The sequence below is a fragment of the Desmodus rotundus genome, chromosome 4 (assembly GCF_022682495.2).
Source record: "Desmodus rotundus isolate HL8 chromosome 4, HLdesRot8A.1, whole genome shotgun sequence".
Classification (NCBI taxonomy): Eukaryota; Metazoa; Chordata; class Mammalia; order Chiroptera; family Phyllostomidae; genus Desmodus; species Desmodus rotundus.
The window spans coordinates 126,361,440-126,383,085 of record NC_071390.1 but is presented as its reverse complement, the minus strand read 5'-3'; the positions used below and the strand labels follow the sequence as shown (position 1 = coordinate 126,383,085).

At 40.8% G+C, this 21,646-nt stretch overlaps 1 protein-coding gene across 1 annotated transcript; it reads right to left on the bottom strand.

The window, feature by feature from the left end:
* Nucleotides 1-883: 883 nt before the first annotated feature.
* Nucleotides 884-16,773, bottom strand: LOC123478412 (mucin-2). Its single transcript, XM_045185477.2, has 4 exons — nucleotides 16,637-16,773; nucleotides 13,602-13,730; nucleotides 10,355-10,424; nucleotides 884-6,348 (listed from the first exon to the last, which is right to left on the bottom strand). The coding sequence occupies exons 3-4, from the start codon at nucleotides 10,406-10,408 to the stop codon at nucleotides 3,163-3,165; spliced, it is 3,240 nt and encodes a 1,079-aa protein (XP_045041412.2). The 5' UTR covers nucleotides 10,409-10,424; nucleotides 13,602-13,730; nucleotides 16,637-16,773; the 3' UTR covers nucleotides 884-3,162.
* Nucleotides 16,774-21,646: the final 4,873 nt, after the last annotated feature.

Genomic DNA, 21,646 nt, shown 5'->3' with positions numbered 1-21,646 from the left:
TCAGCTATAGATTTAAAATTTCCTGAAGGAGTGGGGAGCTAGGTAGAGGGGGCAAAAGGGGAAAATTGGGACAACTATAATAGCATAAACAATAAAATATAATTAAAAACAAAAATATATTTATTACACAACCCAAAATTTCCGTCTCAAAATTTAATATATGTTTTCCCTGGTTTTAAAAATAGGTAAAATGGGAAGGATATTTCAGATTATGTTAGTGAGCATGGACACTCTGTTTTCATTCCTTTGATATCTTCTTGTGGAGCTTGGCTGAGGGAGTTTTCACTCAAACTGTATTTATTTGTAGTTTCTGCATTCCATGCATTTACCTTGCCAAGGCAAAAATTGCAGGATGAAATTAAACAGGTAGGAAAGACTTCATTCAAAACCACTGCAATAGTCAAGTCTGCTGAAACAAAACGTGAGAGGTTTTTAAATACTGGAATGAGCTGGAGGATGATATCAGAATGTTGATAAATGGGATGTGTTGAACACGCTGTGTAATTCTTGAGTTCGCAAATGTTTTTCTCTGTGGATTAGACCATTTGTGTTTGCTAATGGGTGCTTATCTGACTTAGGCTCCTAACCTGCCATAGAGACTGAAAGATAGGGGCACCCCAGGCTTACATAGTTGGAAAGAGGCTTTTAGAAAGATGGCAGTGTCTCAAAGTGACAGAGAAAGAATTTATAATTGCTAGTTTTCTAAAGAAATGTCCTCAGACTCCTAGCGTCAGGAAGAAACCTGTCTAAAGTTTAGTTAAGCTTGGCCTACCTTATATTTAAGTCTTGCTCATCTTGGGAACATTTTAAAGGGATAACCATATTAATCTTTCAATTCACTTCCAAATATGTGAGAGTGATACAAATGCATACAGAGAACACATGATTTTCAAAATGATTTATTGAACAAAAACTGAAGAAGTAAAATTGACTGCATTTAAGAAGTGAGAGTGAAAAGCAGAATTTCTAGAATGGCCTCATTTCTAAAATGTGATTACAGTCAATTCTTGAGGCATTGGCAAAAGTGAAGGTCAGAAATTTAATATTTAGGCAAATTAGAACCTACAAAAGAATATTCAGAAATATCAAATTAATTCCTATAGTCCTACAAACATGATTTATTTTAAAATTGCTTTCTATTTTTTAGATGAAATTAACTTAATTCTGCTTTCCTTCCCCTGCCCCCAGCACCACTTTCTTATTTTCATGATAGTGCATAATTCTATTTTAGACCAAAACATACCCAGTTACATGGTTTATGTTTAGAGTAATGTGTAGTAGTTAGGTACATTTAAAACCTAGTCCCTCATTACTGTGACTTAGAATGTTTTCATCTAATTTAAAACAAAAACAGAACCTCATACAAAAATTTTATAGATTATATGTTCCAGCAGTGTTTTCTTTAAAATAGTCTTAGATCTGCTCCTTCTTTCTTAGAGTCTTACATTGTGGTTCTATAATGTAGACTAATTCTTTATCATATTGCATGTTTGTGACTATAAAAATTTCTAAATTTTTTTCTTCTCCATGGTGCTCTTTAATTAATGGTAGCATTTTCCCCTCATTTCTGGCTGAACTTAAATGAGGTGTTACTTATGCTATGCAGGTATGAACTGCATACTGATGTTTGGGTCCATGATGAATTATATATATGATGGTGGTCCTGTAAGATTACAATGGAGCTGAAAAATTCCTATCATCTAGTGACGTTGCACCATTATAACATCATGGCACAACGCATTACTCATGTGTTTGTGGTGATGCTGGTGTAAACAAACCTGCTGTGCTGCCAATTGCATGAGAGTATAGCACATACAATTATGTGCAATACATAATATTTGATAATCAGAGTAAACAACTATGTTACTGGTTTATGTATTTACTATACTTTTATCTGTATTGTTATTTTAGAGTATACTCTTTTTGCTCATAAAAACTGCTCTAAAACTGTATGCTGTGCTATGCTGCAACAGCCTCATACATCTCATGCTTACTAGGTCTCTTGGTATTCAGCACAGTAACATGATGTACATACAGATTTGTACCCTAGGAACAATATGCTGTGCCATTCAGCCTGGGTGTGTAGTAGGCTTTACCTTCTAGGTTTGTAAAAGTGCACTCTATGATGTTTGCACAATGACAAAACCAGCTAAAGATGCATCTCTCAAAATATATCCCAATTTTTTGTGGTGCATGATATAGTTCAGTCAAGTACAACTGATTCCAATTTATTGATTATGATACTTGTTCTTGTGTTTGAGCTTGTATACCTGCCATTTTCCCTTTCTGAATTAACATTTGGGTGTTTTCACACTTGTAACCTCATCAGACTCCTCCTCCACCCTCGCCCCCTGAATATTTTGTTAAAAAATATATACTTTCTAGTATGGTAATCTCAGGAGATTTTATTTTGAAAAAAGAAGCCAAATAATTGTAATTCAACTGTCTATGAACCTATCTTTTGGGATTATTGTTCTACAATTCTAATCTTTCTGACTGCTGTTAGAAATATTTTACTAAGACATGTGAATTCTAGGCCTGGCTTTGCCACCATGTGTTCTCAATTTGAGCAAATCCCATGCCTCTGTATCCTGTATGTGAAATGGAAGAATATCTGCTCTATTTCACAGAATTGCAAAAAATCATATTTTTGTCAGATCAGGAGCAACCAGCTATTGTGTAAAGTGTTTGGAAATATATAGAGCATTATTAAATTCCCCCATCTAATTCTTTGCATGTCATAATTTACTGCTGCTGAGACACATTAGATGTGCCTTTGCATTTCTTTTACTGTGAGAAAGTGTTAATGCCAGTTATAGGAACATTGGCTGTGGCTGTAGCAGCAGGTGATGGTTGTGTGCTGCTACTGACAGGCAGAGGTGGTTCCAACTGTATTTGTGGTGACCGTAGCTGTGGAACAGGTGGTTGCATCTGGGTCACTGGTGATGGCATTAGCTTCAGGTGTGGTAGTTGCTTGTACCATTGTAATGGCTGGGCAGTGGAGGTTCCTTCAGTGGAGGTGGAATAGAAAAATTTCCTGCAGGTGGGGAAACCATAGTGGGTTCTGTGGATTCTGCAAATGTTGGGGTAGCTGCAGTATTTGTTCAAAGGAGAGTAGCATTCTCTGCTGAGGAAATATTGACACCAGTGGAGGCAGATGTTTCAGATTCTGGGACTAGGAACTAAAGCTTCAGAAGCAGGGTTAGAGATGGAAACTGATGGAGTCATAGTGGAAGCTGTAGGAATAGTTACGTTTACAGGTTGAGCAATTGCCTCATTTTCTAGTTCAGTGGTTGAAGAATCAGGTTCAGTGGAGACAGAAGTAACTGGAATAGTGGTGGCACTGCCTGCTATACTCGTACTGGCAACAGTTGTGGCACCTGAGGCTGACAGTAGGGTCTCAAGACTTGTGGAGGTGGCAGCTATTGCCGTGTTGGTTGCCGTAAGAGTTGTGGTTGCAGATGAAGCAGCTGTTATAGTATCAGTCACATATGTGGTGCCTGCTTGTAAGGTTGTGGAGTGAGCTGAAGGGACTATTTTATTGGTGGGTGCAGTTGTGGCACCTTCGGCTAGAGTGGTGTCAGCTCCGGTGGTTGTGGCATTGACGGGCTCAGTGGTTTCCTCACTGACTGGGGTAGCAGTCTCAGCGGTTGTGTCATCTGCTGTTTCAGGGGTAGTGTCACCCACTTGCGTGATGGCAGAATGGGTTGCATCTGTGGTGGTAGTGCCAGGCACACTGGTGGTTGTAGAACTTGATGCAATTATAGTACTGAGACCTGATGCAGCTGTGTCTGTGACAGAATCAGAATTACTCATAGCAGTTTTGGGTGTTTGTGTGGTAGCAGGAGCAAGAGTCATGGCAGCACTGGCTGAGAATGAGGTAGCACCAGTACTGGTGGCACTAGTCCCTAGGGCTGTGGAAGGTGTTGCCATTGGGATGTCAACACTTGTGGAGGTTGTGGCTATACCAGTGGTGGCAGCCACAGCAGGGGATGTGGCTCCTGTGTCTGCTGACAGTGTAATGGCACCTTGAGCGGTGGAATCATCTGGGAGAGTGGGGTCATCAGCTGTGTTTGCTTCAGCTTCTGAGGCCTCTGTGGTAACATCAGGTGTAATGGTGGGGGCAGAGATTAAGAGAGTTGTGGAGCCAGCCCCTGGGTTTATGAAGGTTGCAGCACTAGAAGCAGCAGACTCTTGCAGTGTGGATTCCACTGAAGGCGTCACGGAGGCCACCAGAGATGTTGGGACAGTTGTAGTGGAGGGAGCACCAATTGCTGAGTTAGTAGTTGATGTCACCTGGACTGTGCTGGCAGCCCCTGAGGATAGAGTTTCAGGTGTTCTGGTGGCTACATTGGATCCGTTAGTCACAGTGGTTGGGCCTTCAGTTGTAGTATTCTCAATGCCCGTTGGCCTTTTTGGAGGTTTTGGTTTATGACAGGGTGGCTTACAAGGCAAATGAGGTTGGTGATGCTGCTGCTGTTGTGCCTGGGAATGTGGAACATTTGGCCATGGTCTTGGGGGAGGTGGAAAGAATTGAGGAGGCTTCAATGGGTACTTATGTGGCAGATTTGGTTGTGGATAAGGAAATTTAGTTTGATGAAACAGAGGTGGAACATGTGGAGGAAGTGGTATTATGACTTTATGTGGATACCTTTCCCATGCAGCTTGAAGAGAGCTAGGTCTTTTTGGTTTAGATAATTTCGACCTCTTTTTGGCAGGTGAAGGTTTCCTTTTTTTAGATTGTTTTATAGTTTTGTCTACTAGGCGGGGTGGTATTTTCATTCCTTGAAGGAATTTAAGCTGATTTAGATCTTTCTTAAGAGATTTAAAAAATCTCTGTTTTAATGTATTTGACTTTTTCTTTACTGTTAAAGATGTAGGCTGCTCTTTTTTAGGTTGGTTTGTAGATTTAACCTCAGCAAGAGCTGTTCTTGCAGCCACTTTACCTGATGTGGGCTGTGTAGATTTCTCTTGAATTTTCTTTTTTGCTAGAGATCTTTTTGGTCCTGCTTGAGCAGATTTAGACTGATTGAGCAGTTTTTTGGCAGCTGGTTTAGATTTTTTTAGGTTTTTCTTTTTGGCTAGAATTTCTTTGAAGGCTGGAGGTTTGCCTTCTTTGGCTTGATTTGACTGATTCCTGGCAGCTTTAGCCAAGGAGCTTTTAGACTGATTGGGTCTCTTTGAGACTGGTTGTGTTTTTGCTATTGATTTAAAGGCTTTAGGTTGATTCACTTGTTTCTTGGCAGGTGCAATAAAGGTTTTTTGGGACTTTTTTGGTACTTTTCTTTTGGCTATAGATGTTTTTATTTTTGTTGCTACTTCTCTTAGCTGATTGAGGTTTTTCTTGGCAGGTACAGACCCTGTCTTTTTAGATTTAGTTAGATTTTTCTTTTTAACTTTGGAATCTCCTCCTGTTGGTGTTGCCTTAGTCAGCTCTTTTTTGACTGGAGTTAACTGTTTATTTTTTTCTTTCTCTAAGGTTTTCTTTTTGGCCAAACTTTTCTGGGGGGCTTTTTTAACTGCTTTTGACTGCTTTTGTTTTTTTCTGGCAGGTGATGATGGAGTTTTGTGATATTTACTTGGTCTTTTCTTTGAAGTTGAAGAAGTTTTGGGGGAAGATTTTACTGCTGTGGACTTAGGGGATTGTTTTTTGGGTAATTCAGGCAAGGTATTTTTAAAAGTTTTTCGAAATTTCTTTTTAGGTAGAGATGTTTCTGAAGCTGTCCCAATTGTGGGTTGTTTTAACTGTTTCTTAGCAGGTATAGACTGTATTTTCTTAGATTTTTGTGAACTTTTCTTTGTAGCTGAAATTCTTTCTAGTGCTGCCCTAACAGCTTGTGGCAAATTCAAGCCCTTGTTGGCAGAGGTGGACGAGGGTTTTGCAGATGCATTTTGATTTTTCCTTATGACTGAAGATGGTTTTGGTGCTGCTGCAGTCCATTTTGACTGTTTCTTGACAGTTGTCTTTTGACTATTTTTAGGCTGTTTTAGAGTTTTGCTTGCCCGCAATGGAGTATTTCTTCTTGTTAAAGCAGCTGAATGGAAGGTCAATCCTTTCTTGGTAGAAGTCAGTGTATTTTTCTTAGGCCTGACTTGTATACTTTGTCTTTTTGATCCCTGGTTAGGTTTTTTCTTTTTATTTGATGTCCTGGAATTTGAAGATAATGGACTGCTTTCTTTGTTAGTCAGTACAGGTGGGGCAGAGGCTTGAGAATAGCCTTGAGGTTTGCGAATGCCCTCGCTGGATGGAGATCTCCCTTGTGATGTCCTGGCAGGGGAACTTTGCACTGGCTGATGGTTGAGCACATTTCCCATCACCTGGTGCTGTGATTGTTGACTTGCACTGAACTGTAGGGGAAGAAAACAGAAGATATTACCAAGTGAAATACTCAGTCCATTATTGTTTTGTGTTTTCTTTTCAATTATAGAAACTTGTCTGCTCTTTAGGTTGAGAGCTGCTCTGGTTTTGAGTGCAATATAAATTTGAAATAAATTGTATTATGGATTTAAAATCACAAGGCACAATATCTGGGTGATTAGAAAAAATACATGGTCATTACTTTCAATGCTAAAGTGTTTAGTATGAAAATCCAACCAAATACAAAAGTGTAATTTTATGAAATCCAATTAGTTGGTTTCCTGAAATACCACTAGTAAATCTAAGAAACTTTGTTTTTTCCTTAAAGACTGCAGAGTGAATATCATTGTCATGTCCTTTAGGTATTAACCAAAGAATCAAATAGGCAACCATGTTACATGAATCTCACTGAAAGTATTATAGCAAAAGGTCAGTTTAGAAATTATATGGAAGAACCAAGATGGTGGCGTAGGTAGACACACTGTGCCTCTTCGCACAACCAGAACTGACAGAAAATCGAACAGCAAGGAAGTCTGACACCAAGTAGATAAAAAAGAAACATACATCCAGACCTGTAGGAGGGGTGGAGACAGGCACTGGGGCGGAGAGGACTCTCGTGGCTGTGGTGGGACCAAGATTGGCAGAGTGTGGGACGAACAGGGCAGGCAGTCTGACCACTAGCAGACCCTGCGGCCCTACAGTCGCGCACAGATAAACCGAGAGGGCCAGACTCAGAGTGGCAGAGAACAGGGCAAGCTGAGTGGCGGGTAGCACCCTGTGGCCCCACTTTCGAGCATATATAAAACGGGACACACGGCGGGGAGCGAAGCAGACCGCGCAACCCAGGGCTCCAGCGCTGCAAAATAAAGCCTCAAACCTCTGATTGAAAACGCCTGTGGGGATTGGGGCAGCAGCAGGAGAGACTCCCAGCCTCATAGGAGAGGTCCTTGGAGAGACCCTCAGGGGCCTAGAGTGTGCACAAGCCCACCCACTCGGGAACCAGCACCAGAGGGGCCCAATTTGATAGTGGGTAGAGGAGGGAGTGACGAAATCTGGTGGAGAGTGGAGCAAGCACCATTGCTCCCTCTCGGCCCCTCCCCCACGTACAGCATCCCAGAGACCAGCGTTACCCTGCCCCGCCCCAGGGAACACCTAAAGCTCTGCCCCTTTAAGTAACAGATGCGCCAAGACAAAAAAAAAAATGGCCCAAATAACAGAACACTTCAAAGCTCCAGAAAAAATACAACTAAGCGAGGAAGAGATAGCCAACCTATCAGATGCACAGTTCAAAACACTGGTTATTAAGACACAGAATTGGTAGAATTTGGTTGAAAACTAGATGAAAAAATGAAGGCTATGCTAAGAGAAACAAAGGAAAATGTACAGGGAACCAATAGTGATGCGAAGGAAACTGGGACTCAAATCAATGGTGTGGACCAGAAGGAAGAAAGAAACATCCAACCAGAAAAGAATGAAGAAACAAGAATTAGGAAAAATGAGAAGAGGCTTAGGAACCTCCAGGACATCTTGAAACATTCCAACATCCGAATTATAGGGGTGCCAGAAGGAGAAGAGGAAGAACAAAAAATTGAAAACTTATTTGAACAAATAATGAAGGAGAACTTCCCTCATCTGGCAAAGGAAATAGACTTCCAGGAAGTCCAGGAAGCTCAGAGAGTCCCAAAGAAGCTGGACCCAAGGAGGAACACACAAAGGCACATCATAATTACATTAGCCAAGGTTACACAGAAGGAATCTTAGAAGCAGCAAGAGAAAAGGACACAGTTACCTACAAAGGGGTTCCCATAAAACTGTCAGCTGATTTCTCCAAAGAGACCTTACAGGCAAGAAGGGACTGGCAAGAAGTATTCCAAGTCATGAAAGGCAAGGGCCTACATCCAAGATTACTGTATCCAGCAAAGCTATCATTTAGAATGAAAGGGCAGATAAAGTGCTTCTCAGATAAGGTCAAGTTAAAGGAATTCATCATCACCAAACCCTTATTATATGAAATGTTAAAGGGACTTATCTAAGAAAAAGAAGACAAAAAATATGAACAGTAAAAACGACAGCATACTCACAGTTATAAACAACCACACCTAAAACCAAAACAAAAGAAAACTAAGCAAACAACTAGAACAGGAACAGAACCACAGAAATGGAGAGCTCATGGAGGGTTATCAATAGGGGATTGGGAGGGGGAGAGAGGGGGGAAAGGTACAGAGAATAAATAGCATAAATGATAGGTGGAAAATAGACAGGGGGAGGGTAAGAATAGTGTAGGAAATGTAGAAGCCAAGGAACTTATAAGTATGACCCATGGACATGAACTATAGGGGGGGAATGTGGGAGGAAGGGGGTGGCAGGATGGAGTGGAGTGAAGGGGAGGAAATGGGACAACTGTAATAGCATAATCAATAAATATATCAAAAAACTAAAAAACAGAAATTATATGGAATAGAAATATTTGCACAAAGTTGGATATTAAAAATATTAAACAAAAAATTCAGGGTTTTTTTTTTTGCCTGTAAAAGCTTTGTCTGAGGCATTGAATGCTGTGGGAAGAATTCTACAAGAAAATTGGCATAAAAGGAAAGAATCCTGGGAGTGAAGCATGGCTGGTTAAACAGAATTAAACAGACACTTGAAGCTCACCTATAATTCTAATATTACTAGAAATAGTGCTATCTGCTCAAAGAGAGATATAAGGAACTAGTGAAGAGTGCATACATAATAAAATCAGAAAAGCAAAAGGATATTTTTTTAAAATTCTGCAAGAGATATAAAAGAGAAAAGCAATTATAAGTATTTGAGAGGACCAGGCTAACTCAGAAGAGTACCATTTTATATACTATATATGGTATATAGGTTTTATATACTGTATTTTTCGGACCATAAGATGCACCTAGGTTTTAGAGGAGGAAAATAAGAAAAAAAAAATTTGAAGCAAAAATGTGGTAAAATATTTAATAACATCCTTTAAAGCAGAAATCCTGTAGTGAGCCAGGTAAACTACATTTGGACTATAAGACGCACCCCCATTTTCCTCCCAAATTCAGGGGGAAAAAGCATATCTTATAGTCCCAAAAATACGGTATATAAAACCTATTCAAACATGTCGTGTTTTAGATGAATCAAATTTGTGACATATAACAATATTTTATTTTAGATACCAATAGAAGAGATTATCTTCCTTTTCACTGGATTTATGTCTTCATTTTTATATTTTAAATTTTAATCTTTATTTTTAGAGAGAGGGGAAGGGAAGGAGAAACACAGGGAAAGAAACATTGATGTGAGAGAGAAACATGGATTGTTTGCCTCTTGCACACCCTCTACTGGGGAGCTGGTCCACAACCCAGGCCTGTGCCTTGACTGGGAATCTAACCAGTGACACTTCACGTTCTAAGATGACGCCCAACCATGCCACACTGGTCAGAGCTCACTGTGTTTATGTCTTAAGTGGTAGAACATATTATAGCCTTTGACTGTGAGAACTTAATAATAAGAGTTGGAGGGTGAGTGAAAAAAAAACTTGACATATGCATAAACTCACCCTCATTTTTCAAACTTCAGAAGGGACCGTCCTTAAAATACAGGTGGTAGGGGCACATGAACATTAGGAGAAGTAAAGTCTTGGTGATTTCCTTAAAGTTTAGTTATATTCCTCCAAATTTATTTGGAGATTTTCTCATACCTTATTCCCCTCAACTAATAGTCATTCTCTTCTGCTTCTTTTCCTCTTTTCTCTTTACTTCCTTTCCATGTTTTTTTTTTTTTTTTTTTTTGCCCCTTCTCCTCAAATTCCAGGTGATTTTGAATATTTCTATGGGTGTTAGAAGTAGAAGGTAGTTGTTTGTGTTTCTTTCCATCTCATGTGACTCAGTTCTGATTTTAGAAATACAATGCCATAGTCTTACCCTGAACCCCATCTCAATGTTATGTAGCTCTCAATTTTAGGTAGTTCTTTTAGTTTTCAAGTGTATGGAATCTTACCGAGAAACAAAAGGCAAAGAACAGGATAAGTCCAGTCAGGATTAAAGCCTTCATCCTGCCCTTTTGACCCCTGTAAGTAAAGAAACAAGAGAAGATGTTTGTTATGCAGTTGCCTGTGGATGGACGAGTTTCACCAAACTGCTTTGTGATACCAAATTAAACTTTCAGTAGCACTTTAAATAATAAAGAAAAATTATTTTTCTAAAATTAAAGTTAAATGTGGATGTAAAATCAAAAGATACATATTTTCTGAAGACACCATCATTATTTAAAAACACTAAAAAATGAGTTTTTTATTTGGTTTCCTAATGGGACTTCTTTAAATTCTCACCTGTGAGAAAAGCTTCATCTTCTAGTGGGAATTATATTAATTAAGAAATTCCTCACCTACCTATTTCCACTCACTGTGTGCATGTGTGCGCTACACACAAATCCTACTTGCTTTACTCTCCCAACTTCCATCATTTAGGAAAACCGTAGTGGTTGTGACATAAACAGAGTCCTAGGAAGCTATACGGTATGTTATTGAGTGGTCAACTTATGGAACTCGGCTCCCATATGCATGACGGGTGACATGGTGTCCTATGTATTACTCTGTTGCAAGGACAAATTCCATGAGGTCCTGGGATGATACTATTTGTGTTTTGTTCTTCTTCTTCCTCCAAATTATATTTTTAGTCTGCCGGATGCTATTCTGTTCTTCTTAAAATATTTTATAAAATACTATTGAAAGGTTTTCTTAGGCTCCACCGAGGAAGAAATGCCAATCAGCCACAAAATTAGGCAGTACAGAGCTTTATTGGGGTTTGCGCACCCGGGCGAGGTTCCCTGGTCCGCAGTGTGGGCCAAGGAAGTCGCGCCCAAGCAGGGAATATGGTGGGGCTTTATGCACCAAATTCTGGTTGACTCTCTACATGGGGGCTAGGGACTGGTCTCTTTGAACCAGGTGGCAATCTATCATTGGTGGTTCCCTGGTTTGACGTCAGCCATCTTTTCTGGGTTGCAGTTCGGCTGCCATTTTGTCCTACCGCGCCCATCCTGACATTCCGACCTCTTTGATAGGATAAGGGGCGCCCTGTTCGATCTGGCTACTTCCTGCTGTCCGGGGGGCATAGAGGGGAGGGGCTAGGGGTCGGCTGTTTTAGTCAGATGGCGACCGGGGGGTGATGGGAAGCTACGGTTGAGGTAGAAGTGTCCCATACTTGTGGGTTGAGGAGAGAAGGGGAAATAGGCGGAGCTGAAGGAGGAGTTGGATTTTCTAACAGCGGAAGGATAAGGGAGGAGGAAGGGGTAGGGTTTCGTGTGACCTGGAGAGTGGCGCCTAGCAGTTGGAGAACATCCCTTCCTAGAAGTGGGATAGGGCAGGAGGGTATGACAAGGAATGAATAGGAAAAGGGAAAGCCGTCCAGACTGCAGTTAAGCAGAGGGGTTCACCACGGGCAAGATGGGGTCCTGTTGACCCCCATGACCAAGATCTGGGAAGGAGTAAGAGTTCCTGAAAACAATGGTAAAACAGAATAGGTAGCCCCTGTGTCCACCAGGAAAGGGATGGACTTACTCACTACCTGCAGCGTTACCCTGGGCTCAGTGAGGGTGATGAGGGTCTTTGAGTCTGGGCTGCTTTAGTCATCTAGGAGTCTGAGAAGTTCCGGTGCGGCCAGGGAAGAGTCTGTACCTTGACCAGCTAGTCCCCTGTGTGGAGGCGCAGGGATGAGCCTCTAAGGGGACTGGCATTCCTCCAGTGGCCAAACTGTCAGCAATCAGGGCAGGGCTTCATTGGTGGCCGAGGTTGAGGACACTGGTGGGTCCAGTGTCCTTCTTTGCTGCACTTGAAACAGTCCCCCGGTGGGGCATTCTTCGGCCCGGACTTAGGCTTCGCCCCCGTGCCAATGTTTGCTGCCAGTCGCAGGGCCGCTAGCATGGCTTGGGTCTGCAGGGCCACCTTTTGCTGTAGGTGTGCCTGGCGGGCAGCCTCAGCCTCTGCTTCCCGATTATTGAAACCCTTAAATGCCATATTTACCAGATCTCGGATGGGGGTTTGGGGGCCATCCTTGGCCTTTTTTAATTTTCTTCTAATGTCTGGGGCCGAATGAGAGATAAAGTGAGTAGCTAGGACAGTGGCCCCAGTGTTAGAAGCCGGGTCAAGGCGGGCATGGAGCATCATTGCCTCGGTTAGTCTGTTGAGAAATAGGGCCGGATTTTCTCTGGGGCCTTGGGTGACTTCTCTGAGTTTATCGTAATTGACTGCCTGAGATGAAGGGCAAGGGGAAGGCAGAGCCCTCCTTTTGGGAATTATAGTTGTTAGAGGTGGAAAGAGCCTAGGCATTTCTCAATTGAAAAGAGGTCAGTTAGTGAGAAGGGGACATGGACCCGAATGACACCTTCTGCTCCTGCCACTTCCTGGATGGGGCAAATACGGGAGTCTAGGGGCTCTAGATTCAGGTGAGAGCAAGTGTGTGAGCTGACTGGGGAAGAAAGGTCTTCAGAGGGAGGGGAAGAATCAGCTGAGAAGGGAGGGCCGGGGCTGGATCAGGCTGAGAGGGGAGGGCTGGGGCTGGAGTAATCCTTGGCGGGAGCTGTTAAGGAGGAGGAGGAGGAGGAGAAGCAAGATCTTCAGGGGAATCAGAAAAGGAGGAAGGGGGTTCTGGGGCAGTTGGCTTAGGAGGCCGTAGGGGTCAGAGTTCCCTCCGGCCAGGAGAACCTGAGCTGTGGAGCATTGGGCACACAGATCAGGGCAGGAGCGCAAGGCCCAAAAGCTCTGAATGTATGGGACCTCAGACCGTTTGCAAAGATTATCTAGGTCTGTAAGGGTAACGAAATTGAAAGTACCTTCAGGAGTCCAGGTTTCGCGATTATCGAGCTGATATAATGGCTTGGCTGTTAGAAAAATCAGCCGTTTTTGCTTGAGGCCAGGATCAATAGCTGGCAAATTTTTTAGGAGGCACCCTAGAGGTGACTTAGGGTCTGGTTTGGACTCCTGCCCCCCATTCCTGGTCCCATGAGGATTAGCAAGTGGGAATCGGCATCCCTCAACCCAAGTTGCTGATCCGGTCTGGTAAAAATGAGTATCTAGGCCCAGGGATGTCTCCTCTGGTGCCTAGAGCCTCTCAGTGGAGGGAGAGCAGCCTCTCCTAGAAGGGTCACCCTGATGCAGCGCTGTGATATGGTGGGAGAGCAGGCTCCCCTAGCAGGCGGGGGCCCGGAATCAGTGTTCGGGGACCAGAAACGTAAGGGCAACGGCACTTACCCTGGTTCTTAGTCCGGACTGGTGGGGTGGCCACAAGGCCTCCTCGGGGAGTAGGGAGAGGAGTGGTCTTCAGCAGACAACAACTCCTCCTGGGTTTTGCCACCAAATGAAAGGTTTTCTTAGGCTCCGCTGAGAAAGAAATGTCAATTAGCCACAAAATTAGGCAGTACAGAGCTTTATTGGGGTTTGCGCACCCGGGTGAGGTTCCCTGGTCCACAGAGCAGGCCGAGGAAGTTGCGCCCAAGCTGGGAATATGGCGGGGGGTTTTATGCACCAAATTCTGGTTGGCTCTCTACATGGGGGCTAGGGATTGGTCTCTTTGAACCAGGTGGCAATCTATCATTGGTGGTTCCCTGGTTTGATGTCAGCCATCTCTTCCGGGTTGTAGTTCGGCTGCCATTTTGTCCTACCCCGCCCATCCTGACACTATCGTGTACTTTGCCTATTGCTATTTCATTTTTCAGATGAGGTGCACATCACAATTAAAGTTATTGAAATATCAAACCTACTTCTGGTCTGTATTAATCTAATATTTGAAGAACACTATTGCGTTCTTTCTGATATAAGATGGTTATGTGGGTGCAAAGTGTATGATGTCTCCATGATGCCAGCTTATTAGGATGGGTGTTGGGAACCGTCCTGCCTGGTTTCAGAAGCTGTAACCCCCATAGCTAAGGCTGAATCAGAGACCTTGGGACCATAAGCCACTAAGGAGACAAAGCTTATCTCCCTGGCAGGGGCACCACCTCTGCCCACTTTACTTCTCCCTGCTTGGCCCTGAGCCTGACCAGTTAGCCAATGATGGGTAAGATTCCTCAAGGGAGGGATGACCTAAGACAGGCATGGTCATGAAGAGGCCCACAGGGAAGGACTTGGGGGGCTATAGAAAAAGGGGGTGATGGACCCTCACCCCTCAGCTTTGACATAGCCTGAGTCCTCATTCTGTCTGCAAGAAGTCTCCTAATCTCTTGGCTGCCTTACTTCCCCTGCCTGACTTAAGCCTGAAACAATGCCAGATGTGGGTGCGGCCCTGTGCTGGAAAGGGCGGGACATCAGGCCTAAGAAAGAATGCATAAAATCCTGTGAGACCTGCTTTGCTAATACCCTCAATTTAAATGATAAGGGTCCAAGCCTGAAATGAATTTGTTTCCCAAAGTCTTATAGCCCTTTAGCTAACTGACCCTGACTCAGAATAAGCCCTCAGAGTTCTTTGTTTGTTATCTATTGTTTGATCCTTACTGCCTGACAATGATTGATGAACTTTACCTGTATTCCTGTGCAAATTGAACCCAATAAAAGCCCATTGAGGAAAAGGCTCCTAGTCCTTCTCCTTTGAGAGACCGACCACCACGTTTCCTCCCCAAGTAGATCATGTCTTGGTAGACTTATTCTCATCTGTGGTGGCTGGGGGGAGGGGGAGAGCCCTGTGGGCGGAGCCCCCCAAAATCTGGCACCCAGAACAGGGACCTGAGGATTCGGAACCTGCTTCCACCAGAGGCTGTGAGCCATCATCATGAACGCACGCTTAAGAGTACAGAAATTACTCATCCATGGTGGCGGGGGGTGGGGGGGGCCCTTCAGGCGGAGCCCCGCCCCCAGAGATGGGTATACAGAAAAAAACTCATATCAGGGTTTTGTGAAAGCAAAATGAAAAATAAAGGCAACCTGTAGCTATGTTAAGAATTACCAAGCAAGCTCAGCATAAATGAGCTACTTCTAGTGGCATGTGGCCTGTGAGAATGATGGTGGAACCCCCAGCTTTTATTGCCATCAGTGCCAACAGATCAACTTTTAGATCATCTTCAGAAAACCTTTGAAACCACATGGTGCTTCAATTGAAGTCTGAACCGAATTAGTTTACATCACCATCTTTTCTCACAAAACAGTCTCTTCCAAGTGTTCTCAATTGCAGCGAATGGTGCATTATTCACCAGCAGTTCCTATAAGCTGGAAACCTGAGTCAGTCTTGACTCTGTTTCTCATTCTCCTTTGCCCATCAATCACTTAATCCTCTCTGTATTTTACTACCTAGATAGTGTTTTGAATCAGTTCACTTCTCTTATCTTCACCAACAGCATCCTACGAAAATTAGCATCATTTATCTCACTCGGGCCACTTCTTGACTCAGCAAATATTATTATGTAGTCAGCACTGTTGTGGAAGATGAAGATATAGTGTCCCTGACCTATTGGGTTTTCAATTTCATGATTACCAAAATAGTCTCTTAGCTGGCCCACACTCCTGCTTTTAATTAATTACAGCCATTGTGATATTTATAAAATATGAATCTGATTATTCTAGTTCTCTGGTTAAAACTTTCACTGGTTTCCTATTGCTCTTTAACTTAATGCCAAAAAAAATTTCTTCATGTGGCTTACAAAATTATTTGCGGTCCTGCCTTTCATTGATCTTCAGTCACACTGTCTAGTCTCACCCACACTGTGTGTGTGTGTGCCTGTGATACTGCTTTTTTCTTGAAGGCCTTTACATACGTATTCTATTATACAATTCATTGAAATAAGGGCTTTTGTTCTACTTACATATTTAAACAACTCCAATCAAGTTAACTAATGAGGTATTTATTGTCAATCTAATTCTTATCTTAAAGAAGGGAATTCTCTGTAGTGTACAACAAGCAGTCCTTCTGTCTTCTCTTGGCTTTTGTGAGTTGTCTTATCCTGGCTTTCTTTATACCCCTCTGAAATTGTTTTTAAATTATGTTTATGGATTTTCTTTCTTCATCTCCACATTAGGGTTCTGGTATCAGTCCTATTTTCCCTCCCTCTGTAGCAATATCCCCACACCATCTTCTGCTCTTCTACTTAGAAACAGAGTCCATCTATATGCTGACTTCTAAGTTTATTGACCAGGACTCCTATAGTCATCTTTTTCACGATCACCTCCATTTGGTTGTACTATTGCACCTTTAACCCAGCCTGCCCAAAATTGAAGCTTTAGCCTCTTCTTGATTAAGAAACCAGGTGTTAATAGAGAAAAGAAGATTCTAGGAGCATTGTCATTATCCACACAATTACCTTGAAAGCAATGTCTCTTTGGGATCTTGGTCAGGACTTGATTCTTTTTGATCCGTCCAGTGTCTGTGAGACTTGATGCTTGCCCATGTAAAAAGAACTAATTGCATGGTTCTTCCATCTAATAAGACAACGGTGCCTTCCCTTAGTACCTCCTACTTTTTGCCTATTAGTTGTGGTAGGAAGCAGGGGCCAGGAAAAAAGTTTTCATATGTGGGGTTATTTCAGGTTAACCTTTAAAAATGTTCCCTTCAGATTTTCTGTGCCAGGAACATTGAGAACTCTATATTATCTTTTACATGCAAGGGGTAATGATAAACCTGATAGCAAAATTCATAAAAAATCTGATTGTTAAAATATAAGTCTCCTATGTATATCACTCATTTTAAGAAAACTATGATTCAGTTTTTAAATTGCTATTATGGAATAATTCATATATTGTCAAACATTCCCAAATTTTTGAAATTTGATCAGGTTTATTTTTGCAGTTTACTTCAATATTCCAAAGTTTAAGAGAATTGAAGAGATGAATGTCTTATAGAATGTAATAAGAAGGTATACTCTTTCCACCACTGAGTTAAAATAGATACAAGCGTGTAAACTTGAAGGGCCCATGTTAGTGAAATATGTCTACCTCACTGCACCATTTTCTCTTTGAGCTGGAATTCCTCAAATTTTGAAGAGCACACATTTAGTTATCTCACAATCAAATTTCTCAATATTTTTTCAGTTGTGATCATGCAATAAGAAATTGAGATAATTTTCATTTGGCATACTTGTTTTTATTCATTTTAAACTGATTTATCATTTTTTACATATTCATCTGTGTTAACACACACACCAGAACAAATGTCAAATTCTCTGATTCCCACCTAAATAACTGAAAAATCACCAGTGTGTTTGAGAAAAAAATGCAAAAAGGCTTTAAGGGCAATTTTCGAATGGCAAAAAGAATACTGAACCTGGCTCGGAAGACTTAGGTTTAACTCCTAGCTACGTAATTTTATTACTATGTGGTCTTGGTAAACTTATTTGCCATGCTGTTTTCTCATCTGTAAATGAGAATCATCCCTGTTCTATTTACCTGAAAGAGTTGATATTAAAATTAAATTAGAATATTCATTTACTTTGTAAACTCTAGACTACTATGTGACAATATTGTTTACAACTTGTGTATTGAGTTTTCCTAATAATTTATTATTTATAGGTATGTTTAATATAACTTAATTTTAACATTACTGGATTTGGAATGACAACTTTGATTTGTTTATTCATTTAGCATTCATTTAGCATTTTTTAGACATCCACTCTGTAGAAGGTACTGTGGATGCAGTAGGAACAAGACAGACTTCGTTCCTGCTTTGATGGGGTAGGGAGTTATTGGAAAGCAGTATAACACAAACAGAAAAGAATGGCTTTCATCCACTGATATCCGGTTAACTTAGAAAGTACACTTTCACTCTACAATTCTTTTGGAAAAATTTTCTTCACCTTTTCTTCCAAGAACCTCAGGAAGATCAAAGTCAGCTTTTGGCTGCCCTTCAGTGGTTGGATGCCTGTTTGATGATGAAGACTGTGCAATAACAATACGCAATATTGTCTTTTCTGAGAATTAAGGTAATCACTTTAAAGTTAATACAATTATACATCTGCATGACTGACACACTGATTTGATTCATAATGAGGTGTGACTCCTTTCTCTTTTGTGTTTGTCATTACTTTGGAACACTAATCATAACACTTTTATGAAGTAGATATTTTAGCTGTTCCAATTTATGGTTTTTATTTTGATTGAAAATGGAACATAGTGGAAATAACTTTGGAGGTTAAGACTAGTCTGCATATTCTCTAGCACAGTTTATACTTAACATTATTACTTGATTTGTACTTAACAATTTTTTTAAAGAAAGAACCTTATGTAAAAACTTTATGATATAACATTATAAGCTCTATGTTTATGTAAAAATTATTCATGCCTTCTCCAATGTGAATTCAAGGATATCCAGGAAATTTTAGAAAAACTTTTTTTGACTATCAATACAACATATTATGTAGTTATTAACATGTTATTGACATGGAGGAAATAAATTGTTAAAATTTCACATTTAAACACAAATCAAGATAAGACAAAATATTTCTGGACATATTTCTATAAAATTTTTGTATATTGACATGACCTTGGACATATTTTCATCAGGTTGTTTTGAAAAAAGTAGGAGACTAGTTGCTGACATGTGGTTCATACCCAATAATTAAAGAAGGGAGTTTCAGACTAACTTACCCATCTGTCTTAAAATATAATGTTTACAAAATCAAGGCAATGTGAAATTATTGTCTGGTAGAAATTTGAAAGGAAAATAAATATATTATATATTTTTTGAAAGAAGGAAGAGTGATTGAATAAATAGAAACTATGGTTTTAGCTTCCAGATAGTAGGTAGCAATTCAAAAATAGGTGAGAATTTGCAGGTATAGTGCCATTTGAAAAACAAAAAAATGTATTAAGTGGAGATATCTTCATTCTGGTATATATACGAGGTCTGTTCAGAATGTATCCAGCCATGCACTATGAAAAATACATTTAATGAAGAAGATACAAGTTACACGAAACATTGTACATAGGACAATGACACCTCAGTCCCCTTCAAAGTAGGCACCTTGGGACCTTACACAGTTGTCCCAATCACCATCAGCTACCCTGTCCTATGTTCTTGAATCTCATCAGCAGTTTGAAATCTCTTCCCTTTCAAAGGTGATTTTAGCTTTGGGAAAAGTCAGAAGTTGCAGATTGACAAATCTGGGCTCTAGGGCAGCTGAGTTACCTGGGTGATTTGATGTTTCACCAAAAACCTCTTCATGAGATGTGATGCATGAGTGGGTGCGTTCTTGTGATGAAGCTGCCAATCACCAGTTGCCAATAGCTGAGGCTTTTTGAATCATCCAAATAATTCCACAGAGGAATGTTTAAGCTTAACACAAAATTTGATTCAGATTCATTGCTCTACTTGTTCAGTCATTTTAAATGCAACAGCCACACGGTACACATGCTCACTCAACTATTTACTGCTCCCACTGACTAGTACAGTGAAGAGGTCATTGTTCATGCACGTGCATTCCAGTCCACTCTCCTTAGCTACCAGGTTACATCAATGTCACTCAGACTGTTCTCGGTGTACTAAAAATGGTTGGAGTTTTTCTGGAGAGACCCCATATATACATATCTAAAATCTGTAAAATATATATTTCCTTTTATATGTGTATATTTTTATTATTGTTCAAATACAGTTGTCCCCATTTTCCTTACACTGTGCCCCACTGCCCCACCCATCCCCGCTTCCCACCCTTGAACCTACCCCCTTTGTCTTTGTCCATGTGTCCTTTATACATGTTCCTAATGTCCCTTCCCCTATTTTCTGCCGTTATGCCTCTCCCCTCTTTCCTGTAGTTACTGTCAGTTTGTTCTTCATTTCAACGTCTGTGGTTATATTTTGCATGCTTGTTTGTTTTGTTGATTAGGTTCCACTTATAGGTGAGATCATATGGTATTTGTCTTTCACTGCCTGGCTTACTTCACTTAGCAAATGCTCTCTGGTTCCACCCATGTTGTCATGAAGAGTAGGAGCTCCTTCTTTCTTTCTGCTGTGTAAATGTACCATAGTTTTTTTTGATCCACTCATTTACTGATGGGCACTCAGGTTGCTTCCAGCACTTGGCTATTGTAAATTGTGTTGCTATGAACATTGGGGTGCATATGTTCTTTTGAATTGGTGTTTCAGGTCTTAGGGTATAATCCCAGCAGTGGAATTACCTGGTCAAAAGGCAGTTCCATTTTTAGTTTTCTGAGAAGATTCCATACTATTTTCCACAGTGGCTGCGCCAGTCTGCATTCCCACCAACAATATACTAGGGTTCTCTTTTCTCCTCATCCTCACTGGCACTTGTTTGTTGATTTGTTTATGATGACCATTCTGACTGGTGTGAAATATCATCTCATTGTGGTTTTAATTTGCATCTCTCTGATGGCTAGTGATGCTAAGCATCCTTTCATATGTCTCTGGGTCCCCTGTATGTCCTCATTGGAGAACTGTCTGTTCAGGTCCTTTGTCCATTTTTTAATTGGGTTGTTCATCTTCCTGGAGTAGAGTTGTGTGAGTTCTCTATATATTTTGTAGATCAAACCCTGTCCGAGATACCATTTGCAAATATATTTTCCCATACGGCTGGTTCCCTTTTCATTTTGCTGATGTTTTCTTTAGCTATGCAGAAGCTTTTTATTTTAATAAGATCCCATTTATTTATTCTTTCCATTATGTCCCTTGCTCTAGGGGATATATCAGTGAAAATATTGCCGCATGCAATATCTGACATTTTTCTACCATGTTCTCCTTTAGGACTTTTTTGGTGCTGTGACTTATATTTAAATCTTTTATCCTTCTTGAATTTATTTTTGTTTATGGTGTAAACTGGTGATCGAGTTTCATTGTTTTGCATGTAGCTCTTCAGATCTCCCAACATCATTTGTGGAAGAAGCTATATTTACTGCATTTTGTGCTTCTGCCCCCTTTGTGAAATATTAATTGACCATGGAGTCAAGGGTTTATTTCTGGGTTCTCTATTTTGTTCCATTGGTCTATGTGTCTGTTCATATGCCAGTACCAGGCTGTTTTGATTACAGTTACCTTATAATATAGTTTGATATCAGGTATTGTGATTCCTCCTACTTTGTTCTTCTTTCTCAAAATTGCTGTGGTTATTTGGGGTCGTTTATGGTTCCATGTAAATTTTTGAAATGTTTGTTCTATATCTGTGAAATATGTCATTGGTGTTTTAATAAGGATTGCATTGAATCTATAAATTGCCTTGGGTAGTATGGACATTTTGATGATGATAATTGTACTGTGAAATGATTTCTATCTTTTACATTTTCAATTTTCTGATAATGCTCATTTTTCTTTGCTCACAGTCATCATCTTTAACTCACCATTTTCAAGAAAATGAAATATGATTTCCCTC

What these genes read in the sequence shown, in the direction of transcription:
- LOC123478412 (XM_045185477.2), bottom strand. Translation starts at nt 10,408, where the DNA reads ATGAAGGCTTTAATCCTGACTGGACTTATCCTGTTCTTTGCCTTTTGT. An exon ending in TCTTTGCCTTTTGTTTCTCG is followed by an intron (nt 6,349 to 10,354) that starts GTAAGATTCCAT and finishes CTTCCCCTACAG; the next exon opens with TTCAGTGCAAGTCAACAATC.